Here is a 20,873-nt window from a genome sequence, read left to right on the forward strand (position 1 = left end):
CCCCATACGTGGTGTCCACCGTCCTCATCCACCCCTCTCCCCCATACGTGGTGTCCACTGTCCTCATCCACCCCTCTCCCCCATACGTGGTGTCCACCGTCCTCATCCACCCCTCTCCCCCATACGTGGTGTCCACCGTCCTCATTCACCCCTCTCCCCCATACGTGGTGTCCACCGTCCTCATCCACCCCCCCCCATACGTGGTGTCCACCGTCCTCATCCACCCCTCTCCCCCATACGTGGTGTCCACCGTCCTCATCCACCCCCCCCCCCATACGTGGTGTCCACCGTCCTCATCCACCCCCCCCCCCCATACGTGGTGTCCACCGTCCTCATCCACCCCCCCCCCCATACGTGGTGTCCACCGTTCTCATCCACCCCCCCCCCCCCCCATACGTGGTGTCCACCGTTCTCCTCCACCCCCCCATACGTGGTGTCCACCGTCCTCATCCACCCCCCCCCAATACGTGGTGTCCACCGTCCTCATCCACCCCCCCCCCAATACGTGGTGTCCACCGTCCTCATCCACCCCCCCCCCATACGTGGTGTCCACCGTCCTCATCCACCCCCCCCCCCGCCCATACGTGGTGTCCACCGTCCTCATCCACCCCCCCCCCCCCATACGTGGTGTCCACCGTCCTCATCCACCCCCCCATACGTGGTGTCCACCGTCCTCATCCACCCCCCCATACGTGGTGTCCACCGTCCTCATCCACCCCCCCCCCCCCCATACGTGGTGTCCATCCACCCCCCCATACGTGGTGTCCACCGTCCTCATCCACCCCCCTCCCCCATACGTGGTGTCCACCGTCCTCATCCACCCCCCTCCCCCATACGTGGTGTCCACCGTCCTCATCCACCCCCCCCCCCATAAGTGGTGTCCACCGTCCTCATCCACCCCCCTCCCCCATACGTGGTGTCCACCGTCCTCATCCACCCCCCTCCCCCATACGTGGTGTCCACCGTCCTCATCCACCCCCCTCCCCCATACGTGGTGTCCACCGTCCTCATCCACCCCCCTCCCCCATACGTGGTGTCCACCGTCCTCATCCACCCCCCCCCATACCTGGTGTCCACCGTCCTCATCCACCCCCCTCCCCCATACGTGGTGTCCACCGTCCTCATCCACCCCCCCATACATGGTGTCCTTCCTCCTCATCCATCCCACCCCCCCCCCCATACATAGTGTCATTGTCTCCTCCCCCGTAAGAATGGTGTCCATGTTGTACCTCCCCCCACTCCCCAGCACTCGGTCTTCCATCCAGAGGGTGTTGGTTGGTTCTCCTTGGAGCTGAGTGGTGGCGGCTGCTCTGGTTGTCTTGTGGAGATGGACTTGCTGGGAGTTGTAGTTCTACAACCTTTGCGATGAATGTCAGGGTGCAGACGCTGGGTGTGCAGCAGTCCAGAACTTGCTGGGAGTTGTAGTTCCACAATGGTCAGAGCAACTCTTGATGATGGTCAGGATGTGTGTGGCTGGGGGTTGTAGTTCCACCATCCTCTCAGGCCTTTTGTGGATGATACTGATGTGTCCAGGTTGCAAAGTGTAAGGGGGGGGCTCTGCTGGTAGTTGTAGTTCCATAGCAGGACTTATCAGCCCGCCTCATTACCTAGCTGGAGGAGGTGCTAGTTCTTTCCTCCCCCAGCCTGACTGTCCCTGGCCCCGCCCCCTTTCATTCATTGGGTTTCAGTCCTGTAAGTCATGGAGGCTCAGCATCACGTGTGGGAGTTACCTATGCAAATGCAGGTTGCCAAGGACCTCCCACTCCAGATTGACCCCCCCCCTCCCATCAAGGCTGTTTGGTATTTGCATAACTCCTCCCATTGCATCAAGACTGAGGGCTCTTCCTTTTCCTTCATTGGATTTCAGATCTTCCAATCACGGAGGCTCAGGACCACATGTGGGTGTTACCCCACGTAAATACAGCCTGCCTAGGACCCCCGCCCATCAAGGCGGTTTGATATTTGCATAACTCCTCCCACTGTTTGCATCAAGACTGTTTGCATCAAGACTGAGGGCTCTTCCTTTTCATTTTTTGGATTTCAGATCTTCCAATCACGGAGGCTCAGGGCCACATGTGGGTGTTACCTATGCAAACGCAGGTTGCCTAGGACCGCCCACTCCTCCAGATTGACCCCCCCTCCCATCAATGTGGTTTGATATTTGCATAACTCCTCCCATTGCATCGGGACTGAGGGCTCTTCCTTTTCATTCATTGGATTACAGATCTTCCAGTCATGGAGGCTCAGCACCACATGTGGGTGTTACATATGCAAATGCAGGTTGCCTAGGACCGCCCACTCCTCCAGATTGACCCCCCCCTCCCATCAAGGCAGTTTGGTATTTGCATAACTCCACCCACTGCTTGCCTGATGGCTCTGGAGAGGAGTACTGAGGCCGGGGGCTGCCAGGCCCCTCCCACCAGCCATGCATTGCATAGAGAAACACAGAGATCCAGTGATGACATCACCGGGAATAAAATATGTAATAAAAATGGAGAAGTTGCCGTGACGGGGTACCAGGGAAGAGGAAATATAAACCAATGAGAGGTTAGCTGTAAGACTCCAGATCAGGTGACTGAGTCTCTTCACTGTCCACTGACTTCTGCATGTCACTGATTGTTGTGCAATCTCTGGGGGAGGGGGAGGGGGTCCCTCTTGAGCCATCAGACTTCCTGATTGTGGTGTGGAGCTTCTCTCAGACACAGGAAGGAAGTGCGGGGCTCCTCCTGACCTCTTCCTTCTGACACTGAGACTCTTCTCCTACAAGTCATGGCGGAGGAGAGGACATGTGACTGACATCCCGTCACCGAGCGGTCACATGACTTCCCAGCATAGGGGCCAATCTAATGACAAGAGAAGTGGTACTGTGCAGAGTCCATACATACAGAATAAGAACAGATACTGAGAATTACACCCAGCATACAGGACAGGAGAAGTAGTACTGTGCAGAGTCCATACATACAGAATAAGAGCAGATACTGAGAATTACACCCGGCATACAGGACAGGAGAAGTAGTACTGTGCAGAGTCCATACATACAGAATAAGAACAGATACTGAGAATTACACCCAGCATACAGGACAGGAGAAGTAGTACTGTGCGGAGTCCATACATACAGAATAAGAACAGATACTGAGAATTACACCCAGCATACAGGACAGGAGAAGTAGTACTGTGCAGAGTCCATACATACAGAATAAGAACAGATACCGAGAATTACACCCAGCATACAGGACAGGAGAAGTAGTACTGTGCAGAGTCCATACATACAGAATAAGAACAGATACCGAGATTTACACCCAGCATACAGGACAGGAGAAGTAGTACTGTGCAGAGTCCATACATACAGAATAAGAACAGATACTGAGAATTACACCCGGCATACAGGACAGGAGAAGTGGTACTGTGCAGAGTCCATACATACAGAATAAGAACAGATACTGAGAATTACACCCGGCATACAGGACAGGAGAAGTAGTACTGTGCAGAGTCCATACATACAGAATAGGTACAGATACTGAGAATGGGGAATGTGATTGATTCTATAGATTGAGAACTCTTCTCTGTCCTATCAGTAGGTTACATATATAAACCCCGCCCCCTCTCTGTGTCTCCCCCAATCCAGGAACGGCGTCAATGTAGAAGGGGCCACCCACAAACAAGTGGTGGATCTGATCCGGGCCGGAGAGAAGGAGCTGGTCCTCACCGTTCTGTCCGTCCCGCCACATGAAGCTGAGAACCTTGACCCCAGCGACGACTCCTCGGGACAGTCCTTCTACGACTACACAGAGAAACAGGCCGTGCCCCTCTCCATCCCTACCTACAAACACGTGGAGCAGAATGGGGAGAAGTTTGTGGTGAGCAGTGGGGGATGGGATCAAGTTATATGGGGACATGGCAGGAGGTGATCAGGTCACCGTAGTTGGGAGGCGGAGGTTGGGTCAGGTGGCTAGAGGTGATCAGGTCACCGTAGTTGGGTGGCAGAAGTTGGGTCAGGTGGCTAGAGGTGATCAGGTCACCGTAGTTGGGTGGCAGAAGTTGGGTCAGGTGGCTAGAGGTGATCAGGTCACCGTAGTTGGGTGGCAGAAGTTGGGTCAGGTGGCTAGAGGTGATCAGGTCACCGTAGTTGGGTGGCAGAAGTTGGGTCAGGTGGCTAGAGGTGATCAGGTCACCGTAGTTGGGTGGCAGAAGTTGGGTCAGGTGGCTAGAGGTGATCAGGTCACCGTAGTTGGGTGGCAGAAGTTGGGTCAGGTGGCTAGAGGTGATCAGGTCACCGTAGTTGGGTGGCAGAAGTTGGGTCAGGTGGCTAGAGGTGATCAGGTCACCGTAGTTGGGTGGCAGAAGTTGGGTCAGGTGGCTAGAGGTGATCAGGTCACCGTAGTTGGGTGGCAGAAGTTGGGTCAGGTGGCTAGAGGTGATCAGGTCACCGTAGTTGGGTGGCAGAAGTTGGGTCAGGTGGCTAGAGGTGATCAGGTCACCGTAGTTGGGTGGCAGAGGTTGGGTCAGGTGGCTAGAGGTGATCAGGTCACCGTAGTTGGGTGGCAGAGGTTGGGTCAGGTGGCTAGAGGTGATCAGGTCACCGTAGTTGGGTGGCAGAGGTTGGGTCAGGTGGCTAGAGGTGATCAGGTCACTGTAGTTGGGTGGCAGAAGTTGGGTCAGGTCGCTAGAGGTGATCAGGTCACCGTAGTTGGGTGGCAGAGGTAGGATCGGGTGGCTGTAAGTAATCAAGTCACTGTAGTTGGGCGGCTGAAATAGGTCGGAGGTGACCCGGTCGCTGTATTTGGGAGGTAAAGGTTTGGTCAGCTGGCTGGAGGTAACCAGGTCACTGTAGTTGGGTCAGGTGGCTGGCGGTGACCAGGTCACTGTAGTTGGAAGGCAGTAGTTTGGTCAGGTGGCTGGAGGTGAATAGGTCACTGTAGTTGGGTAGCAGAGGTTGGGTGAGGAGGTCAGAGGCGACCAGGTCACTGTAGATGGGAGGCATAAGCTGGGTCAGGTGGCTGGAGGTGACCAAATCACTGTAGTTGGGGAGCAGAGGTTTGGTCAGGTGGTCGGAGGTGACCAAGTCATTGTAGTTGGAGGGCAGTGATTGGGTCAGGAGGTGACCAGGTCACTGTAGTTTAGAGGCAGAGGTTGGGTCAGGTGGCTGGAAGTAACCAGATGACTGTAGTTGGGCAGCAGATGTTTGGTCAGGTGGTCAAGGGGGGGGGGGCAGTGATCTGTTGTTGGGAGGCAGAGGTTGGGTCAGAGGTGACAATCACTGTAGTTTGGAGGCAGAGGTTGGATCAAGAGGTCGTAGGTGATCAGCTCTTTGTAGTTGGGAGGCAGAGGTTGGGTCAGGAGTTGACCAGGTCGCTGTAGTTGGAAGCCACTGGTTTGGTCAGATGGCTTGAGGTGACCAGGTCATTGTAGTTGGGAGGCAGAGGTAGGGTCAGATGGCTTGAGGTGACCAGTTCTTTGTAGTTGGGAGGCAGCGGTTGGGTCAGGAGATCGTAGATGACCAGGTCACTGTAGTTGGGGCAGCAGAGGTAGTTGAAAGGTGGAGGTTGGGTCAGGTGGTCAAAGTTGACCAGTTCTCTTTAGCTGGGAGGTAGGGTCAGGAGGTCAGAGGTGACCGTGACATGTTATTGTGGAGGCAGAGGTTGGGTCAGGAGGTCAGAGGTTACTAGGTTTCTGTAGTTTGGAGGCAGAGCTCCCGAGTCAGGTGGCTGGAGGTGACCAGTTCTCTGTAGTTGGGAAGCAGAGGTTTGGTCAGGTGGCTGGAGGTGACCAGGTCACTGTAGTTGGGAGGCGGAGGTTGGAGGTGACCAGGTCACTGTGGTTGGGAGGCAGAGGTTGAGTCAGGTGGCTGGAGGTGACCAGTTCTCTGTAGTTGGGAGGCAGAGGTTGGGAGGTGACCAGTTCTCTGTAGTTGGGAGGCAGAGGTTGGGAGGTGACCAGTTCTCTGTAGTTGGGAGGCAGAGGTTGGGAGGTGACCAGTTCTCTGTAGTTGGGAGGCAGAGGTTGGGAGGTGACCAGTTCTCTGTAGTTGGGAGGTAGGGTCAGAAGGTCAGAGGTGACTAGGTCACGATTTGTGTGCAGTGTTTCGGGTGGGCGTTGACTTCTTAGTCTGTTTTCGGTTTCAGGTGTATAACGTCTACATGGCCGGCAGGCAGCTGTGTTCCAAACGATACCGGGAATTCGCTATCCTGAGCCAGAATCTCAAGCGGGAGTTTGCCAACTTCACCTTTCCCCGGCTACCGGGCAAGTGGCCTTTCTCACTGTCCGAGCAGCAGCTGGACGCCAGGAGGAGGGGCTTGGAGGAATTCCTGGAGAAAGGTATCCAATCCTGCTTCACCAACTGTCAATTATGCGCTGTAATATTTTAGATGCCCTTCCTTACAATTATTTTTGATGCTTGTAGCCATTGGGCAAGTTTCCACTCTATATCCTGTGCAAGAGGTACAACAGGAAGTGGGAGGAAATCTTTCCAAAGGGATGGAAAATGACAGTTGTCCCCAGAACCGCCGGTGTCCCCTTTGTAGGATTTCCCCCTCACTTCCTGTGCTCATGACAGCTGTAAAAGTTTGACTTTTCTATTACAACTGGGTACAGTAATATGGGCTGCTGTATAATTATCAGTGGAGCAGGGTAGACCCTTAGCCCCTCCCACACCCCAAGAGGGGTAATACCTGTGCTCCCCAGTTGGATAAGATTGGACCCCCCACACCCAAGGAGGGTTAAACCTGTCCTCCCCAGTGGGATGTGATGTCCCCCCAACTCCATACATGGGGGCCCCCCCACACCCAAGGAGGGTTACACTTGTCCTCCCCAGTGGGATTCTATAGGGGTCCCCCACACCCCAGGAGGGTTAAACCTGTCCTTCCCAGTGGGATTTGATGCCCCCCCTTACATCCAAGAAGGGTTACACCTCTCCTCCCCAGTGGGAAGCAATGACCCCCCACACACCCAAGGAGTGGCTACACCTGTCCTCCCCAGTGGGATGAGATGGGGGTCCCCCCACACCCAAGGAGGGTTAAACCTGTCCTCCCCAGTGGGATGAGATGTCCCCCCAACTCCATACATGGGGGTCCCCCCACACCCAAGGAGGGTTACACTTGTCCTCCCCAGTGGGATGCTATAGGGGTCTCCCCGCACCCCAGGATGGTTAAACCTGTCCTTCCCAGTGGGATTTGATGCCCCCCCCCCTCACATCCAAGAAGAGTTACACCTCTCCTCCCCAGTGGGAAGCAATGACCCCCCCCCCCCACACACACACACACACCCAAGGAGTGGTTACACCTGTCCTCCCCAGTGGGATGAGATGGGGGTCGCCGTACACCCAAGGAGGGCTACACCAATTCTTCCCAGTGCAGTGCAATGCCCTCCCCCCCCCCCCCGTACACCCCAAGGAGGGCTACACCTATTCTTCCCAGTGCAATGCCCCCCCCCCCCCCCACACCCTATGAGGGTTACGCCTGTCCTCTCCCACACCCAAGGAGGCTTACACCTGTCCTCCCCAGTGGGATGCAATGGGGGCCCCCCACACCCAGGGAGGGTTACACATGACCCCACCAGCTCCACACATCTGCTGCAGCCACTATTGGGAGTCTCACTTTTCTTGCTTGACTTTTTTTTTGCAATGATTGGGGTATATAGATGACACGGTAATGATTGGGGTATATAGATGACACGGTAATGATTGGGGTATATAGATGACACGGTAACGATTGGGGTATATAGATGACACGGTAACGGTTGGGGTATATAGATGACACGGTAATGATTGGGGTATATAGATGACACGGTAATGATTGGGGTATATAGATGACACGGTAACGGTTGGGGTATATAGATGACACAGTAACGATTGGGGTATATAGATGACACGGGAACGATTGGGGTATATAGATGACACGGGAACGATTGGGGTATATAGATGACACGGGAACGATTGGGGTATATAGATGACACGGGAACGATTGGGGTATATAGATGACACGGGAACGATTGGGGTATATAGATGACACGGGAACGATTGGGGTATATAGATGACACGGGAACGATTGGGGTATATAGATGACACGGTAACGATTGGGGTATATAGATGACACGGTAACGATTGGGGTATATAGATGACACGGTAACGGTTGGGGTATATAGATGACACGGGAACGATTGGGGTATATAGATGACACGGGAACGATTGGGGTATATAGATGATACGGGAACGATTGGGGTATATAGATGATACGGTAACGATTGGGGTATATAGATGATACGGTAACGATTGGGGTATATAGATGACACGGGAACGATTGGGGTATATAGATGACACGGGAACGATTGGGGTATATAGATGATACGGTAACGATTGGGGTATATAGATGATACGGTAACGATTGGGGTATATAGATGATACGGTAACGATTGGGGTATATAGATGATACGGTAACGATTGGGGTATATAGATGACACGGGAACACTCGACACTTGGAAATAGAGATGTTCCCCTTGTGATGGGACTGACATGTTTCTCTCTTTGGTGCAGTCTGTTCTATACGGGTGATCGGGGAAAGTGACATCATGCAGGAGTTCCTGTCTGAGTCAGACGAGGTAAGGCTGCCCTCTCCTGTCCTCTTACCGTAGATGATCCATGTATTATTTACAGTTCATTTCTTCTATAAAGTAACAGGGTGACAACGCAGGGAGACGGGGACAGAGCGTTGTCACCCTGTAGCAGGAAGTGCCTGAACAAAGATCTGTGAACATGTGATCCTTCTGACTCCTCCCACAGAATTACAACGGCGTGTCCGACGTAGAACTCCGCATCGCGTTACCGGACAAGACCACCGCCACTGTCCGCGTGAAGAAGAACAGCACCACCGACCAGGTGTACCAGGTATGGGGGGACCACCAGCATTGAGGGGAGGGGCTTCTGCCTGCATCCAGGTATAGGGCGACCCTCTTATTGAGGGGGGAGGGCTTCTAACTGTATCCAGGTATAGGGGGGACCCTCTTATTGGGGGGAGGGCTTCTGTCTGCATCCAGGTATAGGGGGGACCCTCTTATTGGGGGGGAGGGCTTCTGTCTGTGCCCAGGTATAGGGGGGGCACTCTTATTGCAGGGGAGGGGCTTCTCTCTGCGCCCAGGTATAGGGGGACCCTCTTATTGAGGGGAGGGGCTTCTCTCTGCGCCCAGGTATAGGGGGACCCTCTTATTGAGGGAAGGGGCTTCTAACTGCATCCAGGTATAGGGGGACCCTCTTATGGGGGGGGGGGGCTTCTGCCTGCATCCAGGTATAGGGGGACCCTCTTATTGCAGGGGAGGGGCTTTTGTCTGCATTTAGGTATGGGGGGACCATCTTATTGCGAGGAAGGGGCTTCTGTCTGCATCTAGGGAAAGGGGTACCCTCTTATTGTGAGGGAGCAGCTTTTGTCTGCGTCCAGGTATAGGGGGACCCTCTTATTGTGGGGGAGGGGCTTCTGAATGCATCAAGTATAGGGGGACCCTCTTATTGCGGGGCTTCTGTATGCATCCAGGTTTAGGGGGACCATCTTATTGTGGGGAGGGGCTTCTATCTCCATCCAGGTATAGGGGGACTCTCTTATTGTGGGGGAGGGGCTTCTGTCTGCATCCAGATATAGTGCGACCACCTTATTGATGGGAGGGGCTTCTGCCTGAATCCAGGTAAGGGGTGACCCTTCTTTTAAAGGGAGGAGCTTCTGAGTCCAGGTACACGGTGACCCTCTTATTTTTAGGGGGGGGGCCTCTGCCTGCGAGTATAGGGGGACCCTCTTATTGGGGGGGGAGTGGCTTCTGTCTGTATCCAGGTATAGAGGAACTCTCTTTGGGGGAGGGGCTTCTGTCACCATCGGGGTATGGGGTGACCTTATTTGGGGGGAGGGGCTTGTGTTTGTCTGTGTCCGCTCACCCCTCTCTCTCTCTCTCTCTCTCTCCCCGCAGGCCCTCGCTGCCAAGATCGGAATGGACGGCATCACCGCCAACTACTTTGCCCTGTTTGAGGTCATTAATCATTCCTTTGGTCAGTACGCTGCGGCTCCTCCTTTCTCTTCTCTCTCAGAATTATTTACTAATTAACCCTCTGTAGTTCGTTTTTTATGTCTCTGAAAGTCCAACTCCGGCCAAAACTCCCGATTAAAAAATAAGTTTGCTCACAGGCCCGTCCTACACTCAGAACTGCCACTGAAACTGAGAGGACAAATTGGGATTTACGGTGCCGTGCTGGGATAACTTTATTATCCTGACAACGCCTCTTCTCCTCCCAAGGCAAGGGGGCGCTCTGGTACTATTCTTTTCAGCCAGGAATTCTCTTGAATACAGAAGTGATTTGAGTGGCTAATTATCCATTATCACTTCTTGGGGTGACAGAAGGGGGTCCCACCCACCCCCCTCCTGCCGCCGCCGCCTCTCCGGTCCCATTGCGGTGCCCGGGAGCAATGCGGTGATGGCTGTCCTGTACAGAGAGGTACAGAGAGAGAGGAACTGATGATGTCCCCCCCCCCCCCCTCTCTGGAAACTGGGAGCAACGAGTATTCGTCACTTCCAGTTCCGCCCCCTTTGTTTACCTGGCAGCCAGCGGGGCCAGATGAGAGATTTGGGGGTTCCAAGTAATTTTGTGACAAAAAAAAAAAAAAAATCGCCTTTTTATTTCCTAGGGTCTCTGTTAAAAAAAAAAAAAAAGTTTAGAGTTCCAAGTAATTTTGTGTCCAAAAAAAAAAAAAATCGCCTTTTTATTTCCTAGGGTCTCTGTTAAAAAAAAATATATATATATTTGGGGGTTCCAAGTAATTTTGTGAAAAAAAAAAAAAAAATTGCCTTTTTATTTTCTAGGGTCTCTGTTTAAAGAAAAAAAATATTTGGGGGTTCCAAGTAATTTTGTGAAAAAAAAAAAAAAAATATTTGGGGGTTCCAAGTAATTTTGTGACAAAAAAAAAATCTCCTTTTTTATTTCCTAGGGTCTCTGTTAAAAAAAAAAAGTTTGGGGGTTCCAAGTAATTTTGTGTCAAAAAAAAAAAAAAAAAGTTCTTGGATAAAGCGCGGTCTTGAAGTGATTATAATGTTGAATGTATTGTGGGTGGATGTTTTCGGGGTCCCTCCCCCGGTAGTGTGGCAGGGGATTAGATTTGTAGAAGGGGAAGTTGGGTAATTTGGGCTGTCGGTGACGCGGTGACTCTGCGCTCTCTCAGTCAGGAAGTTGGCCCCCAATGAGTTCCCTCACAAGCTCTACGTCCAGAACTACACCTCGGCGGTGCCCGGGACCTGCCTCACCGTGCGCAAGTGGCTGTTCACCACCTCCGAGGAGCCGCTGCTGAAGGACAACGACTTGGCCGTCTCCTTTTTCTTCCACCAGGTAAGCTGCTTTTTGCCGGAGGTTGGAGGCTCGGTGTGCCTCAGCAGTTTTTTCCTGATCTACCGTGTGACGGGCTGTCAGTGGGTTCTCCGGTAATCTCGCTCTCCTCTGGTTTGCAGGCGGTGGATGACGTAAAGCGCGGTTATATTAAGGCCGATGACAAAGCGTACCAATTACAGAAGCTCTGTGAGCAGCGGAAGATGTTAATGGTAATGAGCCCCTCCCCCTTCCCCAACATCTCTTTAGTTCAGTCTTATTGTATAGATCAATGTTACTTCTGATCAGACAGGAAATTGTTTATAAACATTGATCAGACGGGAGATAGAGAGATACAAAGTAACATTGTTTATAAACATTGATCAGACGGGAGATGGGGAGATACAAAGTAACATTGTTTATAAACATTGATCAGACGGGAGATGGGGAGATACAAAGTAACATTGTTTATAAACATTGATCAGACGGGAGATAGAGATACAAAGTAACATTGTTTATAAACATTGATCAGACAGGAGATATAGAGAGATACAAAGTAACATTGTTTATAAACATTGATCAGACGGGAGATGGGGAGATACAAAGTAACATTGATCAGATGGGAGATAGAGAGATACAAAGTAACATTGTTTATAAACATTGGACAGGAGATAGAGGAATACAAAGTAACATTGTTTATAAACATTGATTAGACGGGAGATAGAGAGATACAAAGTAACATTGTTTATAAACATTGATCAGACGGGAGATGGGGAGATACAAAGTAACATTGTTTATAAACATTGATCAGACGGGAGATAGATACAAAGTAACATTGTTTATAAACATTGATCAGACGGGAGATAGAGATACAAAGTAACATTGTTTATAAACATTGATCAGACAGGAGATATAGAGAGATACAAAGTAACATTGTTTATAAACATTGATCAGACGGGAGATGGGGAGATACAAAGTAACATTGATCAGATGGGAGATAGAGAGATACAAAGTAACATTGTTTATAAACATTGATCAGACGGGAGATAGAGAGATACAAAGTAACATTGTTTATAAACATTGGACAGGAGATAGAGGAATACAAAGTAACATTGTTTATAAACATTGATCAGACAGGAGATAGAGACACAAAGTAACATTGTTTATAAACATTGATCAGACGGGAGATAGAGAGATACAAAGTAACATTGTTTATAAACATTGATCAGACGGGAGATAGATACAAAGTAACATTGTTTATAAACATTGATCAGACGGGAGATAGAGAGATACAAAGTAACATTGTTTATAAACATTGATCAGACGGGGGATAGAGATACAAAGTAACATTGTTTATAAACATTGATCAGACGGGAGATAGAGAGATACAAAGTAACATTGTTTATAAACATTGATCAGACGGGAGATAGAGAGATACAAAGTAACATTGTTTATAAACATTGATCAGACGGGAGATAGATACAAAGTAACATTGTTTATAAACATTGATCAGACGGGAGATAGAGAGATACAAAGTAACATTGTTTATAAACATTGATCAGACGGGGGATAGAGATACAAAGTAACATTGTTTATAAACATTGATCAGACGGGAGATAGAGAGATACAAAGTAACATTGTTTATAAACATTGATCAGACGGGAGATAGAGAGATACAAAGTAACATTGTTTATAAACATTGATCAGATAGGAGATAGAGATACAAAGTAACATTGATGAGATGGGAGATAGAGAGATACAAAGTAACATTGTTTGTTACTCCCCTCCCCCAGTACCTGAACATGTTACGGAGCTGTGAAGGATACAATGAGATCATGTTCCCGCACTGTTCCTGTGACTCCCGCCGGAAGGGCCACGTCATTACCGCCATCAGCATCAAACACTTCAAACTCCTAGCCTGTACGGAGGAGGGGCAGCAGGAGGTAAGGCAATGGAGGGGGAGGCGGCCAAGGGGGTGGGAACAGATGGTGACCGTTCCCTGCCTACGTTACAGAACCAGGTGATCGCCTTTGAGTGGGACGAGATGCAGCGGTGGGACACAGACGAGGAGGGGATGGCGTTCTGCTTCGAGTACGCCCGGGGAGAGAAGAAACCGCGGTGGGTGAAAATCTTCACTCCATATGTAAGTACACTGGGGGGGTGGGGAAGGGGGAATAGGCCACGCCCACACTTCCTGACACTTCTGTTCTGTGTTTTGCAGTTTAATTACATGCACGAATGTTTTGAGCGAGTGTTCTGTGAGCTGAAGTGGAGGAGAGAGGTAATTCCATTGCGAGATCTGATGACTCCTCCCCCTGTAACCCCCTCCCCCTCTCCTGAAAAATACTCACCTGTCCTCCCCTCTCTCCCGTCTCTCAAGGTCGAGGAACAAGCGACGGATAAAGACAACAAGAACTGCACTCATGACAGTACGTGCAGCAAGGTAACCTTTCACCCCGGCGGGGCACCATCGTCGCCCCACCCCCCCATCTGTCCTACCCGGGCACACCCTCACCCATTACCCCTTCTCCATCCCGGCTCTGACCCCCTCCATATCACCCCGGTACCGGCTCTCCCTCTCATCCTAAGCGTTCGCTCACCTTAATGGCGAGGTCGCCTCCTGCCCTCATCGCTCCGCCCCTCTTGCGGCCGCCTCCTGCCCTCATCGCTCCGCCCCTCTTGCGGCCGCCTCCTGCCCTCATCGCTCCGCCCCTCTTGCGGCTGCCTCCTGCCCTCATCGCTCCGCCCCTCTTGCGGTTGTGGCCCTTTTTTTTACCCTCCCGGGGAAAATGCTGCCCCAGGCTTCCTCTCAGTGCTGGTCTCTGGGTCCAATCCAGATAAGCGGTGGTTCAGTGAATGCCAGGGGCTGTAATGACCATCGGATGGAAACCATGGACAATCAAAGGGAAGAAATTCCATCAGCACACCAAGGATTCCTCTAAAGGGTCCAAAGCTTTATTCCGTGGTCATGATAGATATGTAGCAACGTTTCAGGTCCATGCAGGGCCCCTTCATCAGGCAGGTGATGGTATCAGGTAAGTGCCGAAGTGATGAAGCCTGATGAAGGGGCCCTGCATGGACCTGAAACGTTGCTACATATCTATCATGTGACCACGGAATAAAGCTTTGAACCCTTTAGAGCAGTGGTCCTCAACTCCGGTCCTCGGGGCCCACTAACAGGCCAGATTTTAAGTATTACCTTGGGGAGATGCAGACTAGAATACTGCAATCACTGAGCAGCAAATGATATCACCTGGGATGTATTTCAGTTATCTTGCAAACCTGGCCTGTTAGTGGGGCCTGAGGACCAGGGTTGAGGACCACTGCTTTAGAGGACTCCTTGGTGTGCTGATGGAATTTCTTCACTTTGGCTCTCCGGGTCCAGATATTTGGATATCCGATTACTGAGGAACGGAGGGACAAGTCAATCTGAACTCCGATCCCTACCCCCGATGTGACTAAAGGGAGCCTGGAGCAGCATTTTCTCCAGGAAAGGTTCAATAAGGGCAGGCTGTCTGTCCCCGCCCACATTATATCCACTATGGGGGCAGGCTGTGTCTGTCCCCGCCCACATCGTTATATCCGCTATGGGGGTAGGCTGTGTCTGTCCCCGCCCACATCGTTATATCCGCTATGGGGGTAGGCTGTGTCTGTCCCCGCCCACATCATTATATCCGCTATGGGGGCAGGCTGTGTCTGTCCCCGCCCACATCATTATATCCGCTATGGGGGCAGGCTGTGTCTGTCCCCGCCCACATCATTATATCCGCTATGGGGGCAGGCTGTGTCTGTCCCCGCCCACATCAGTATATCCGCTATGGGGGCAGGCTGTGTCTGTCCCCGCCCACATCATTATATCCGCTATGGGGGCAGGCTGTGTCTGTCCCCGCCCACATCATTATATCCGCTATGGGGGCAGGCTGTGTCTGTCCCCGCCCACATCATTATATCCGCTATGGGGGCAGGCTGTGTCTGTCCCCGCCCACATCATTATATCCGCTATGGGGGCAGGGCTGGCTGTGTCTGTCCCCGCCCACATCATTATATCCGCTATGGGGGCAGGCTGTGTCTGTCCCCGCCCACATCATTATATCCGCTATGGGGGCAGGGCTGGCTGTGTCTGTCCCCGCCCACATCATTATATCCGCTATGGGGGCAGGCTGTGTCTGTCCCCGCCCACATCATTATATCCGCTATGGGGGCAGGCTGTGTCTGTCCCCGCCCACATCATATCCGCTATGGGGGCAGGCTGTGTCTGTCCCCGCCCACATCATTATATCCGCTATGGGGGCAGGCTGTGTCTGTCCCCGCCCACATCATTATATCCGCTATGGGGGCAGGCTGTGTCTGTCCCCGCCCACATCATTATATCTGCTATGGGGGCAGGCTGTGTCTGTCCCCGCCCACATCATTATATCCGCTATGGGGGCAGGCTGTGTCTGTCCCCGCCCACATCATTATATCCGCTATGGGGGCAGGCTGTGTCTGTCCCCGCCCACATCATTATATCCGCTATGGGGGCAGGCTGTGTCTGTCCCCGCCCACATCATTATATCCGCTATGGGGGCAGGCTGTGTCTGTCCCCGCCCACATCATTATATCCGCTATGGGGGCAGGCTGTGTCTGTCCCCGCCCACATCATTATATCCGCTATGGGGGCAGGCTGTGTCTGTCCCCGCCCACATCATTATATCCGCTATGGGGGCAGGCTGTGTCTGTCCCCGCCCACATCATTATATCCGCTATGGGGGCAGGCTGTGTCTGTCCCCGCCCACATCATTATATCCGCTATGGGGGCAGGCTGTGTCTGTCCCCGCCCACATCATTATATCCGCTATGGGGGCAGGCTGTGTCTGTCCCCGCCCACATCATTATATCCGCTATGGGGGCAGGCTGTGTCTGTCCCCGCCCACATCATTATATCCGCTATGGGGGCAGGCTGTGTCTGTCCCCGCCCACATCATTATATCCGCTATGGGGGCAGGCTGTGTCTGTCCCCGCCCACATCATTATATCCGCTATGGGGGCAGGCTGTGTCTGTCCCCGCCCACATCATTATATCCGCTATGGGGGCAGGCTGTGTCTGTCCCCGCCCACATCATTATATCCGCTATGGGGGCAGGCTGTGTCTGTCCCCGCCCACATCATTATATCCGCTATGGGGGCAGGCTGTGTCTGTCCCCGCCCACATCATTATATCCGCTATGGGGGCAGGCTGTGTCTGTCCCCGCCCACATCATTATATCCGCTATGGGGGCAGGCTGTGTCTGTCCCCGCCCACATCATTATATCCGCTATGGGGGCAGGCTGTGTCTGTCCCCGCCCACATCATTATATCTGCTATGGGAGCAGGCTGTGTCTGTCCCCGCCCACATCATTATATCCGCTATGGGGGCAGGCTGTGTCTGTCCCCGCCCACATCATTATATCCGCTATGGGGGCAGGGCTGGCTGTGTCTGTCCCCGCCCACATTGTTATATCATTATTGTATTGTTTTTATTTGTTTTTGTCTTCATTTTAGTGGATTTTTTATTATATTTATTTTATATTTGTAGTTTTTAAGTGTGTTTTTTTTTTTTTTTTTTTTTTTTTTGTGTGAATTTTTTAGTGTAGTTTTTTTCTTTTTTTTTTTTTTTTTTTTTTTTTTTTAATTTATTTATTTATTTATTATATATAGTGTGTGTGTGTGTGTGTGTGTGTGTGTGTGTGTGTATGTATGTATGTATGTATGTATATATATGTATATATATATATATATATATATATATATATATATATATAATTGTATATGTTGTGGTTTTTGGCAGTTTTAGTAAAATATATTTGGTTAAAATATAATACTTTTAAAAAGATATATATATTCTAAAAGATATATTTTTATATGCTAAAAGCTATATATAAGAAATGTATAACATATATAATTATATTCTAAAAGATATATTAAAATCATATATTCTAAATTGTTATTAAAGATATTATGTTATATTGTAAAAGATAATTTTGAAAGATTAGAATAGAAGATATCTTATAGATTTATATAAAATATATTAATAAAAGCTATATTATAATAAAAATATTATAATTTATGTTATTTAAGGTATTTTATTGTTATCTTGTGTAATTATATAAGATATTCTACTATACTTAAAATATATTATTAAAGATATTGTATTGTTATATCAGAAAAGATATAAAATATATTATAAAAGATATTATAAAATATATTATAAAAGATATTCTAAAAGATATTATAAAAGATAATAGATTTTATTTGATATTATGAAAGGGATATGATATGAGATAATTCACACACACAGTTTTTATATCCTGGCCTCCTGCTGTAGATATCTAGGATTGGCGCTGTTGGCGTCGGTCACTGCGGCGTGCTGTTGGACCCTCGCTGTCGCTGTATTCCACCGTCACTGTATCGTTTTGTATCATTTAGTAATTATCCCTCTCTGTCTCTCCCACAGAACATCTTTCAGATTGTTCGATTGCAGCACAAGGACACTAGCACCTAGCAGCCGTGTGCCGGCCTCCTCGGATCAGAACCTGCCGCCCCCCCCCCATCCTTGCTCGGCGGACCCCCCCCCCTGGTCAATGCTCAGCAGCATTTCATCGTCATGAAGAGAAGACTGAATTGTTCAACCTCCTCCGGCGCAGGACTCTTGACTACAGCTCAGTACAGCATGGCGGGAGAGGGGGGGGGGGGGGAGGGGGGGTGTCACCGCAAGCCCTAGACTTCTGACAAGGATCCATTTTTTTTTTTTCATTTTTTTTTTTAAATCAGCGTCATGGAAACCTGAGCAATCCTGGTCTGATACCTCCGGCCCTTCAGTTGCATTTTAGTAGTGCAGCCCCCCCCCCCCAATCCTCCTTTTTCTGTCCTGCAACCTACCCTGCATGTTTATTAACTCCCCCCTTCCCCCCCCCCCATATCCTCCTAACACTAAATCCAACACTCTGCACTCTAACCTCAAATCTTAGCTTGTCACTGGACTCGATTCCGCCACCCAGCGGCTGGTGCCGAGGCACTCTGGGTGTCGCTGTCACCAATTTTAGGGCTTTTTCAGGACCTAGGATAAGTCTCCATCTTTTCTACCATCACCTGTACATACTTCACATTTCTTTACACATTTCATAGTGGAAGACCACCGCGCTCGTCTACCTGTCCCCCTCTTGCACCTCTTCCCTGGGGGGAGCGGGGGTCCCAACACCCCTTTCCGGGTAAGGGTGTCAGTTTTTGTAGGAAGTTTTTGCCATTTTGTTGGATACCCTGACTTTATGGTCTGATGGGACTAGTTATTGGGTAACCATTGCCCCTTATCTGTTGGGGGGGTCCTCTAGAAGGGGGCTCAGTCCTGTTTTTGCTGTTTCACGTCAAGTGCTATATTTTTTTTTTTTTTTTTTAATATTGCAACTGTCTATATTGTGCCAAACAGTATTAACCGACCCGGAAAGTCAGTACCGGGTCATAGCAATTCAGCATAACCGTTGAGATGACTCCATTATTCCCACTGCAGTTCCACAAAAAAAAGGGGGTTCCGTTGTTGGCTCCTTCAGTGTCCATACTGTGACCTGCCATGCCAGTCCTGTAAAGTGGGACCAGGACGGGGCCCCAGTCATCTCCTCCCTTGAGGCTTGAACTTTTTAATAGCATTATTGGATGATCTGAAAGCTAACTAAGCAGTGCCGGTCTTTTATGGATCTGTACGGCTCTGACTGGCCTGTGTAAGCCAAATGTTGTGTGTGATTGGCTGACTCGCTTGACTTGAATGTCATAAGTGACTCTGACCAGCTTGTGTGAACTGAATGTGGCGTGGCGCTCTCTGACCGGCTTACGTGAGTGTAACATCGCATGCCACTCTCTGACTGGCTTGCGTGAATTGAACTTCGCATGCCATTCTCTGACTGGCTTGCGTGAATTGAACTTCGCATGCCACTCTCTGACCGGCTTGCGTGAACTGAATGTGGCGTGACGCTCTCTGACCAGCTTGTGTGAACTGAATGTGGCGTGACGCTCTCTTACCGGCTTGCGTGTGTACATCGCATGCTACTCTCTGACCGGCTTGTGTGATATGAACATCGCATGCCACTCTCTGACCGGCTTGTGGGAGCTGAACGTCGCATGCCACTCTCTGACCAGCTTGCGTGAGTGGAACATCGCATGCTACTCTGACCGGCTTGTGGGAGCTGAACGTCGCATTCCAGTCTCTGACCAGCTTGTGTGAGTGGAACATCGCATACCACTCTCTGACTGGCTTGTGGGAGCTGAACGTCGCATGCCACCCTCTGACCGGCTTGCGTGAGCTGAACGTCGCGTGCCACTCTGCCTGGATTGCATGAACTGAACATCTTTTGTCACTCTCTGACAGGCTTGCATGAACTGAACGGCATGTGTGAACTGAAGGTTGCGTGCCACTCTCTGACCAGCTTGTGTGAATTGAATTTCGTGTGCCACTCAGACTGGATTGCATGAACTGAACATTGCATGCCTCTGTGACCGGCTTTCGTAAACCGAAGGTCGCATGCAACTCTCTGACCAGCTTGCGTGAACTGAACGTCCCGTGCCACTTTGACTGGCTTGTGTAAACTGAACATTGTGTGCTGCTCACTGACTGGCTTACATGAACTAAACGTCTTGTGCCGCTCTCTGCCTGGCTTGTGTGAACTAAACATTGTGTGCCGCTGTCCGGCTTGCGTGAACCGAGCATCGCGTTGCACGCTCTGACCGGCTCGCGTGAACTGAGCGTCAAGCACTCTGACCGGCTTGCATGAACCAAGCGTCGCGTCACGTGCTCTGACCAATTTGCGTGCACTGAATGTGTGCCAATCTCTGACCAGCATGCGTGAACTGAATGTTTCATTTTTTAAAGCTGCACTTAATTTACATGATCCTACCATGGCCTTCCAGTTCCTGGAGGATTAGAAGGTACTGCCCTGGTGGAGGTGAGGCTACAAGAGTCTGTTCCACACACATTGCTCAGGCGTGGTCCGCCATTGTCTTTATAGCCAAGCTGGACTTTAAGAGAGTCCATGTAGACAGGAAGTGGCTGAAGGAGATCAGCATCACTGAGATGGGAAAGGAGGGTGAAATAAAGAGGAAAACAATTTTATGGGGAAAACCATGTAATGGTTTTATTAGGCAGTGCCAGAGATGACCAAAGGGGATTGTGTGCATGAGAGGAGCTAGATCTTCTAATAATGTGATGAGTGACTAAGGCTGCTCCACTGTGAACCTCCAAATAGAGGAGGGAGTTCTGTAGAAAGATCTAGAGGCGTAAAATGTAGCAGGGGCACCACACCAGTGGTAAGAGTCCAGAAGGATATTTTATGGAATGAACAAAAATCTAAAAAAAATAAAACAAAGCGTTACGGGTGGTTCACTCTGCCTTCATCAAGGCTTTGGTATACAGTGACTGTAGCAGTGCCTGGGTTTGGAGGGGTTTGGAAATATGTACTGATCTCATTAGAGAGGTGCTACTGCTCTAGCTGATGTCATCTGGGCGACCGGAGTTATTTTTTTTGAACAACCTAAAATATAAAA

General features: G+C 50.4%; 1 protein-coding gene across 2 annotated transcripts in view; it reads left to right on the forward strand.

The window, feature by feature from the left end:
• The window catches only part of SNX27 (sorting nexin 27), a 19,618-nt gene extending 1,448 nt beyond the window's left edge, over window positions 1-18,170 (forward strand). Inside the window, exons 2-13 of one of the 2 annotated variants that reach the window (XM_082242834.1) lie at window positions 3,626-3,857; window positions 6,123-6,315; window positions 8,528-8,592; window positions 8,774-8,878; window positions 9,943-10,021; window positions 11,187-11,350; window positions 11,470-11,559; window positions 13,120-13,269; window positions 13,341-13,469; window positions 13,548-13,607; window positions 13,707-13,769; window positions 17,800-18,170. In XM_082242834.1, the coding sequence (XP_082098960.1) occupies window positions 3,626-3,857; window positions 6,123-6,315; window positions 8,528-8,592; window positions 8,774-8,878; window positions 9,943-10,021; window positions 11,187-11,350; window positions 11,470-11,559; window positions 13,120-13,269; window positions 13,341-13,469; window positions 13,548-13,607; window positions 13,707-13,769; window positions 17,800-17,847 (1,378 nt within the window). In that variant the 3' untranslated portion in view covers window positions 17,848-18,170. The remainder of the gene's footprint in view (window positions 1-3,625; window positions 3,858-6,122; window positions 6,316-8,527; window positions 8,593-8,773; window positions 8,879-9,942; window positions 10,022-11,186; window positions 11,351-11,469; window positions 11,560-13,119; window positions 13,270-13,340; window positions 13,470-13,547; window positions 13,608-13,706; window positions 13,770-17,799) is intronic. The other variant, XM_082242835.1, reaches the window with a different exon arrangement.
• Window positions 18,171-20,873: the final 2,703 nt, after the last annotated feature.

This window comes from Pelophylax lessonae, assembly GCF_965119305.1.
Source record: "Pelophylax lessonae genome assembly, chromosome: 13".
Taxonomy (NCBI): domain Eukaryota; kingdom Metazoa; phylum Chordata; class Amphibia; order Anura; family Ranidae; genus Pelophylax; species Pelophylax lessonae.